The sequence below is a fragment of the Apaloderma vittatum genome, unplaced genomic scaffold (assembly GCF_000703405.1).
Source record: "Apaloderma vittatum isolate BGI_N311 unplaced genomic scaffold, ASM70340v1 scaffold37751, whole genome shotgun sequence".
In the NCBI taxonomy this organism is placed as follows: domain Eukaryota; kingdom Metazoa; phylum Chordata; class Aves; order Trogoniformes; family Trogonidae; genus Apaloderma; species Apaloderma vittatum.
The window spans coordinates 15,681-24,679 of NW_009701433.1; the positions used below are offsets into that span (position 1 = coordinate 15,681).

Consider the following 8,999-nt stretch of genomic DNA (forward strand, 5'->3'; position numbering starts at 1 on the left):
CAGCAGGTCAGTGACCCTCCACACCCAGGATGGGTTTCCAGTCCCCAGCGGTGCCTTCACTTGCGCTCTTCACTTCCAGCAACCGGCTGCCAAAGACCAGAGATCAAGAATGGAAGAACGATTGGGCTGGAGACCACGTACCAAGTCATGGACATCATTGTCTTCGAATGTGATTTTGGTTACTCCTTGAAAGGTTCTCAAGAGTCTCAGTGCCAGTTTGGGAGCAAGTGGGACCCTCCTGTCCCCATCTGTGAAAAGAGTAAGTGTAAACGAGGCGATAGGTGGTAGATGATTTCTTCTGAGCCACAGTGTGAGCACACTCAGAGGTAAGAGAACCACTTCCCAGAAGTGGAAAGGAAAATATGCATGTATCTATCCTCCCATCTTCATAATCCCCATTCAGCCCCTTGTTATGTAGGGCTTTTATCACTTTACATGAAGCCACAGAGAGACAGTGAGCCAGGCTGGTCTGATGTTCACAACCACAGAAAGGCCAGAGCAAGCTGTTGGGGCCACAGATGGAAACTAACCACCATAAATGCCTAAATAGTGATAAATGGTCACTCCTGATGTCAGTAAGCTCGAAAAACATGAAGGCTTGGAAGATAAATGAGGATAGGATGTAAACATAATTCAAACAGTGACAGCCCTAGATATTTGGGAAAAGTTAATAGGAAAGAAAGAAGTTAAAAGGCTGCCTTACCCTACAGTAGTATCAGCTCTTCACCACTTGCTTTTTTCCCTCCTTGTAGTGCTAGAGTGTCCTTCCCCTCCAACTATCAAAAATGGTCAGCATGAGATAAAAGATGTGAAGATGTTCATCCCTGGAACATCAGTGAAGTACTACTGTGACCCAGGGTATGTCCTCACTGGGAAAACAGCAGTTTCTTGTTTGACATCTGGAACCTGGAGCATCCCTTACCCCCGGTGCGAAGGTGAGCAGTGAACGCTGTTACCCATACTGAATGTGTTGCCTGATCTAGTTGAGAGGCGTCCCTGCCCATGACAGGGAGGTTGGATTAAATGATCTCTGAGGTCCCTTCCAGCCTCGGCCATTCTAGGATTCTCTATGGATGCTTTCTGGCGCTGTGATTGCATGTCCTTCCCTGCATTTTGACCTCGTGAAAACAAAGGGGGAACCACTTCCCCGGCCCACGCCGTTGTCACTTTTCAACTTCCAGTGATCATCTGCACAAGCCCCAACATCCAGAATGGCGGCGTGGCTGGAGGCCAGAACTCGGTGTACCACCCTGGGGCCAACGTCACCTTCCAGTGCCGCCCGGGTTACACGCTGTGGGGCAGCCCTGATGCCAAGTGCCAGCCCGACGGCCACTGGGTGCCCGCTCTCCCCACCTGCAAGCCAGGTGAGTGGGGCACGGGGGGTTTAGAAGGAGGATGCTTTAGGGCCACCCTCGTGCTAGAAAAGCCCTGAAGTCACGCCCTCCGCCTCACTCGCATCGCTTTGGGTGCGATAGACTTTTTTTTGTGTTACACGTGCTCCAACCTTGGGCAGAGATCATGCCAACGCTGCTCTCTGCTTCTGCCCTGTTAGCGCTGCCTTGTCCTCCGCCTCCCATCATCGCCAACGCCACGCACAGCGCAGAGCCTGGGGCAAACTTCACCAGCGGCATGTCCGTGAGCTACAGCTGCCAGCCCGGCTTCTCCCTCCTCGGGGACCCGGCTGTCTCGTGCACAGCCACGGGGAACTGGAGCCTCCCGTACCCGCGCTGCACAGGTGAGGCTGGCTGCTGCCGCGGTGCAGCCCTTCCCGGTATCCCTCCTCGCGTCTCCAGTGCTGGCTGAACATCCGTCCCACGCTCGGCTAATCCTGGAGCAGGCAAACCTGCCAACCCAAAGAACTGAGGGGAAAAAAGGGGAACTGCACATCTAGGGACACCGCTGGGTCTAAGCATGCTTCCAACACATGCAGGAGCTGCGTTCACTTTGGTGGCTTTGTGCATGAATCTCTCTTGCATGTCACCCTGTCCATGCCCTTTTTTCACTTTGTTTTGTCCTCTTTCCTTAGTGATACAATGTCCTTCACCCCCAAATATTGACAAAGGAAATCACAACAGCCAGGACTTGGAAGTTTTCACTCCTGGGATGGTTGTAAATTACAGCTGTGAGCCTGGCTACAGCCTCCGGGGAGAGGCATCGATTTCCTGCACCGACTCTGGAAACTGGAGCCTTCCTTTCCCTCGGTGTGCAGGTACACTGCGCTTCCAAACGGGAGTTATGGACAGTCTGGGAATTTCTGCCACTCCAAGCCTGAAGGATTTATCCTTTCTCTTATTCTTTCCAAAAGTTTGAATTCTTCCATCCTTCCCCTTTGTTTTCAGTTTTGCTTGTAAACTTTTATCTACACACACTCAGTGCACACTTTAAACCAGCTTTGGGTAGTTGATATCCCTATTTTATCCCGTGTTCTCTTTCCTGACAGGTGGCTGTGGCACACCTCCAAACTTAACCTTTGCTGAGCTAGCTGAGGAATACAAAAATCTGACAGAGTTTCCCGTTGGGGACACTGTGCGATACAGCTGCCAGCCAGGATACGTGAGACGCATCGGAGTGTCCCCAGCGCTGACGTGCCTCAAAAACCACACGTGGTCTGAAGCGCTAGAGTTCTGTAAAAGTGAATAACTCCATCAGTTTGGTGTTGGTTGTTGAAAAATTGTCTGGCTGCATTTGCAGGTTTCTTAGAGCAATTCTTTACAAAATTATTCATACATGGCTTCACTAGTCACATAGTTTGGGCAGCTATTGGCCTTTTAAAAATCACATTTTTATTGATGTTTGAATGTGGACAGATCCTTGAGCGATACCTTCTCATAGTGCTTTACAAAACTGCAAGAGAGGAGTTTAAACTCAGCCTTGTTCTTTCCCAGGGAAGCAATGTAAATACCCAGAAACGCCAAAGAATGGCAGAGTTGTTGTTCTGACAGATCTCCTTTTTGGGTCAATCGCAAACTACACGTGTGAAGAAGGGTGAGTCCCACGCGGCTTTTGCTGATTCCATTTCTGAGCTCGGTGTTGGACAATCTACAGCAAAGGCTCAGAGCCCCCTCTTCTGTTCTCCCACAGCAAGCCAGAACTTGTATTTCAGTTCCAGCTATGCCATAATTGCCTGCGCAGGAATGGGAGAAGTGTCTCTCTCTCATTTTTCCCTGCCTGCGCTCCATACGCTACTTTGCAAACTTGAGTTTCACCCAGCAGGAGCAGAGAGTGCTGCGAGGAGGCTCCAGAGGTTTGGAAATCACTTGGGCCTGAGTCCTAATTTAAGCAGCTGACCCAGCTCACTCACAGTAATTTGGGAGCGTTGCTGTTCCTCTTGGATCGGGGAAGCAGGATCTTTCCTGCTTTCCCATGAGTCAAACCAACGGACGCAACTCGGTGATCAGTCAGAACGAGGAGGCTGCAGAAGGAAACCTCTGGGGGTAGCCTCAGAGCGGGAAGGTGAAACCCAGGCTGAAAGACTTGGTATCAACCAATATTTCTTTCTCTGTAACCCCAGGCACAGACTGGTTGGACAGTCTCATAGGCGATGTGAGATTTTTGGACCAGATGTCGCATGGAGTGGTCTTCTTCCCATTTGCCAGAGTAAGTATGTCACCCCCAGGTCTGGCCCAGAACTGTGAAATTATGTCCTTAAGATTAAAAAGTGGCACATCCTTAAAATAAAGAGAACCTTGAGGAATAAGACTTTTAAGCATAGTATTTCTCTAGGATTGTTTTGGTTTGCTTGTTTGTTTTTTCCTAAAAATCCTCCCATGCTAGCTTTTGATCCTACATAGTTACATGGACTGAAGAGCTGGGATTTGTCCCTTTTATTTCACAAACATAAATAATAAATTAAGGAAGAAGTGTGTCCTGCAGCAGGAGAGTGGGATACTGAGTAAAATTGAACTCGGATCTTCCAAATACTGTGCTGTTATCCAAACCACAAGGCTGTTTTGTAGGGGTTGATCATTGCAATTAGTCCTCCCTTCGGACAGAACTGCTTTGAAAGGCATGAGCTTGGTGCAGTGAAGCAGTCATGGGAATGACTAGTGGCACTCTTGGATTTCTACACCATTTAATGTATTTGCACTATTCTGTTTATAGGCACAATATATGTCTATATATTCAATAATGTGGTAACGCCAGGGTTCCTAAAGGAACTAAAAAGCTGTCAATTCTTGACTTTTCTCTTCTGTGAGCCTCCAGGTACTACCTGGCAAGTGAAGGATGGCCTTTACATATGCCTCAATTACAGCATACATACGGCTCCCTCTTTGAGGTGACGGTTTTATTTTTCAGAGGTGGTATGTCCAGCCCCACAGATCAAGAATGGGAGAGTAGCTGTTCCTAAAGACCGCTACACATACCAGGATACTGTGAGCTTTAAGTGCCGTAGAGGTTTCACCTTGCGAGGCCATCGCACAGCCCAGTGCCAAGCCAACAAGACGTGGGATCCCCCTGTCCCCATCTGTGAGCAGGGTAAGTGTCAGCACTCTGACCTGTGTGTTGGCACCACAAATTCCTCCTCAACTGCTCCTACTCACCCACTTCATTTTTCCTGTTTGCTCCAACTCCATTAAGAAGCAGCCAGAATCTGTTCCTTCTATTTATGCCTCTCTCGCACAGGAGATAACCCAGGTTTTGAGTAACGCTGTAAGTATAAGCATGATTTGCACTTCTCACCCTGCTTGTTGCAATCCATAATCCACAATTTCTTCATTTCCTGCAAGTGAGAAATCTGGTCACTTCATGGCAGGACACACACCATCAGAAAGGTGTGAAAAATTTTTCTGGAAATGTAAAGGCAGGATGATGGAAAATTAACGTAAATTTGTGCATTGTATTTACTCAACCAAATGTGTATTTTGAACTCTTACTGCTGCATCTAGATGGCGTGGCAGAACACTATCATCATCCTGACACCACAATGAAGCCAGGTAGGTCTGCTATAAGAAGAGGCAAGATTTGCTAAACACTAACTCCTCCTCCCAACCCATCCTGCTTTTTGCAGGGAAGAGGGGTAACTCACTTGCTTTACTTTCTTGTTACCACTTTTTTCCCCAACCGAACATCACCTTCTCATCTCTCCTCTTTCAGCAGTGAAGTGTGTGCCTCCTCCAAGCATTGCTAACGGAGAACACAGCAGTCATTTCTCCTCCACATTTGAGGTAGGAGCACTTGTGCACTACCGCTGCAAACACGGCTTCTCCCTCATCGGGAACAAGTCTGTTCGCTGTACAACATACGGAGTCTGGAGCCGTCCCCTTCCTCGGTGCAAAGGTATGTTTGTGTCCTTTTCACTGAACCCTTTCAACTTTCTAAATGCATTGAACTCTTTGCCTAAGAACTTGCTGAAACAAGCTGTTGCTTTAACAAACTCCACCGCTAAACAAAAAAGGAGGTCTCTGGCCAAGAATGAGGCCTCTGTTGCAGAGAGCTAAGAAGAAAGGACATTTAACATGACTTGCCTTAGGGAAAGGTTTGTATAAGGACTAAATCTGAGTCCTTGACTACAAAACAAGCTTACAGCTGTTTCCAAAGGCTGATGGAATTACAGAGTTACAAAATCAGCCGTTGAGCCTAGGCGAAGAAATTAAAAGGGAACGATCAAGGCTGCAAAGGTATGGTGCCTTAGCTACCCTGGCAGCCCATCGGGATCCTCATGCCAACGTTGTTGTTTGTCTGTCCCTGACTTCCCAGCTGTGAAGTGTCTCCATCCTCCAAGCATCACCAATGGGAAGCTCAAAGGCAACATCTCCGACACTTTTTCCTATGGAGCATCTGTATCCTACAGCTGCAATCCTGGTTATTCACTCGTTGGGAATGCTTTCATCAACTGCACGGTGTCAGGAAGCTGGAGCCAGCCTCCTCCTCGGTGCAAAGGTGTGTGTGTCCTTAGTCTGCTCCTGTTATTTGGAGCTCACGGTGTCAGAACCAGAACCGGGCTGAGAAGACGTGCAGCCAGGCTGATCTTCAGAGAGATGCATGGGACAAATTCTAAGCTTTGAGGAGATATTTTTCCCCTTCCTTTCCCCTCCCTTTTTGTGCCTCTCCCTTCTCAGTTATCACCACCAGGAAGCAAAGGAAGGGATTACATCAGAGAAGTTGTCTCCGACGGATGCTTTGTAGATTATACATGAGCCTGACTATTCCCTTCTTGGAAAACACCTCTGTAGCTGCGACCTGGCACTTCTGTGCAGCTCACTGTGAAGGGCAGTCAGCAGGCAAACTTGACTAAAGGCAATTTCATGAATGTCACAAGATGTGACAGAAAACTGGACGTTCACTGCAATAAATTCATTACTCACACAGAGTGCTTCCTTGCCGGAGCTGCACCCACCTCAGTGACTCAAGAATTGAAACGTATTTGGATAACAATGAGAGGACATAACTTACCAAATGCTTATGTAAATAAATGGTTATATAAATAAGCATTCATTTACGTAACCTTTATTATAAGGGACTCTTTAAAGGAAGCAATCTCACAGAAAAATTCTGCCTGCCATTCCGCATTCTTGTGGCTTTGAAGTGTCCTCAGCAACGATTACATGTGAAAGTAAAAATAATTATTGAAAAAAGATGTGAACTAAAGGTTAAAAGTTACACGTTGATGTTACCCCTTTCGTCTCCAATGAGCACCTTCCCCAGAATTCTTGGACCCAGACTGTCAAAGGTGATTAGACACTTAAATTGAAGCAACAAACTCATTTGATTTAAATCAGTGCTATAAATAGCTTAGATGGCTGGACTGGTTAATAAATTCATTACTGATAAATAATATGCCTGATGACATCTTTTAAGGGCAAGGGACTTATAGCAAGTCAGTTATAGGCAGTTGGTTCTAAAGCTCCCACAGAATTCTTTACCGCTACACCTTCTTCTCCAAACGCTTTGGTAGCCCAGCACCAGAAAAATCTCTTTCTCTGACAGGCTTCTCACAAGGTAACCCCCCTGCACACAGGTTTCCATCTGCCATATCAATGTGGAGTAGCTGATCTGTGCAGATCCTCACACGTGCAAGTGAGGCGCTACCCTCTTCTGCCGCCACAAAGAAAGGAATAAGAATTAATTCCTGGTTACATTCAGAAAGAATTCAAGAACAATGTCTTTAACAAACCACAGCTGTATTCTCGGTTTTTTTGGTCCTTCTTATTAAATGTCCTTTTTTTTATTACTTCTGATTTCAGAGATCAGATGTGTAATCCCAGAAGTTCAAGGTGTTAAGAAAGCCATAAAAGGAAACACTTATCGCTCTGGGACCAACATCACTCTTGAATGTGATGACGGTTACACGTTGGAAGGCATCGGTCAGATTCAGTGCCAAGAGGATTTCAGCTGGGACCCTCCTGTACCAGCCTGTAAACTGAGTGAGTGAAACTAGAATGAAATAAAGATCAAACAGAAACATTCAAATGTCTTTTAAATGAGCAAATGGGGGGTTTGTATGGACCAAAAATGGTATGGTTTGACAGAAATCCTGTATTGTAGGCCTTAGCAGTACAAGCTGTATTGAGAAAGTGATTAACTACAGTTGAGAAACGCAGCATTTTGTTAGAATCGTGTGCTGATTTTTCTTTTTCTCTTCTCTTCAGCATCACACAAGTCTGGCTCAGTAGGTCTAGGTAAGCAGCTCAGAGGCATTTATGCAGTGTCTCAGTGGCACCATTTCTCTCTGTGTGCTTTGAAGATGTGCCTCGTTACGTCTTCTGCGCTGACAGGCTTCAAAACACACACTGCGAATAGTAACGTGCTCTTCTCTCTCAGGAGCCGCAGCTGCAGGAGTCCTGCTTCTCCTGGGGGCAGGCTTCACCTGGAAAATCATTTCCAAGCAGAAAAAAGGGTAAGGAGGTCTTCTGGATGTCCATTCATGTCTCTTGTTGCAAAGTCGAAACTTTTAGACACTTTATACAACTGAAATATTTGCCTGAGCATGCCTGGGTCTTGTAATTCTACATCTTCAGCTTGTGCCTGCAAACTGTACATGGCACAGCAGCCTGGGATCCATGGTGGGGTTGTTTTATTTCAACACTCTTCCTGAGGGGAAACCAACCAGTGTTTTCTTTGACAAACCAATACAGTTCACCATTTCCTTCTTTTTCACTTAGCTATTATTATACTGGTGAAAACTACAGCTACCGAACCCCTCTGAACCAGATAACCAAACGGGAACGTTCATGTCTTCCATAGAAGGTATGGATTTATGTTCCTCAACATAAAATACCAGTTACAGCTGCAACGCCGAGTTCTTCCAATATAGGCACTCTTTGCAGCACTCTGAATACAATCAGCTTGGACTACAAAATAGCGCCTGTACACATTAGCTCTTTTATTTATTTTATATTTACAAAGGCTGATCTTAGCACATTCCTCCTCTGAAACAACGCATTTCCCAGAAATGCTCTCCTCCCTCCCTGAGTTATGACCTAGTCTCCAGGCATCCATGGGAAAATGGGAAAAGTCTAATTTTAACACCGGGATGTCATCGGTTCCCTAGGCTGGGCACCGCGCTGCTGCTCCCCAGGCATTCGACTCGTTCTCCGTTCAGAGAGCACGGAAGCATCGCTCTGTGGCAAAAAAAAAAAGGGAATTTACTGTAGAATCGACGTTAACGCTTCCAAGTTCAGCCTGCGGCTGGCACGGACGCGGCTTCGGAGGGCCTTGGTGGTCAGCTGCTGGAGAATGTTTCCTTTCTCTACAAACCCCGCGATCAGCAAGAGCCACACACTCATCCCTGTGCGGGGTTTGGTAAAGCAGGAGGTGCCTGAACCGTGCCTGGGCTCTGCTCCGTGTTTGGAGCCCCAGCACAGGTTTGCGGTGTTCCTCTGAGAATGCTTCATGAATAAAAGCTTGAATGTTGGATAACACTCGCTTGCCTTAGGTTTTGTTTCTCCTTTGGCGTCGGTGTAGAGTTGGAAGTTATAAGAAAACCCCCGAACAAGCCGTGGGTTGTTTTGTTTTTTTAACGTAGCTCCGCTGGGCGCTCCCCAGCAGCAGCGCTGCTC

The 8,999-nt window shown here is 46.8% G+C and overlaps 1 protein-coding gene across 1 annotated transcript in view; it reads left to right on the forward strand.

Moving 5' to 3' along the window:
- LOC104281231 (complement receptor type 2-like) overlaps nucleotides 1–8,184 on the forward strand; it is a gene marked incomplete at its 5' end in the record, with an annotated part of 23,340 nt that extends 15,156 nt beyond the window's left edge. Inside the window, 12 exons of the mRNA XM_009879143.1 lie at nucleotides 80–259; nucleotides 753–858; nucleotides 1,198–1,364; nucleotides 1,553–1,735; nucleotides 2,441–2,632; nucleotides 4,297–4,476; nucleotides 5,095–5,277; nucleotides 5,698–5,880; nucleotides 7,185–7,364; nucleotides 7,590–7,619; nucleotides 7,762–7,837; nucleotides 8,103–8,184. Of these exons, the coding sequence (XP_009877445.1) occupies nucleotides 80–259; nucleotides 753–858; nucleotides 1,198–1,364; nucleotides 1,553–1,735; nucleotides 2,441–2,632; nucleotides 4,297–4,476; nucleotides 5,095–5,277; nucleotides 5,698–5,880; nucleotides 7,185–7,364; nucleotides 7,590–7,619; nucleotides 7,762–7,837; nucleotides 8,103–8,184 (1,742 nt within the window). The remainder of the gene's footprint in view (nucleotides 1–79; nucleotides 260–752; nucleotides 859–1,197; nucleotides 1,365–1,552; nucleotides 1,736–2,440; nucleotides 2,633–4,296; nucleotides 4,477–5,094; nucleotides 5,278–5,697; nucleotides 5,881–7,184; nucleotides 7,365–7,589; nucleotides 7,620–7,761; nucleotides 7,838–8,102) is intronic.
- Between the last annotated feature and the right edge of the window lie 815 nt (nucleotides 8,185–8,999).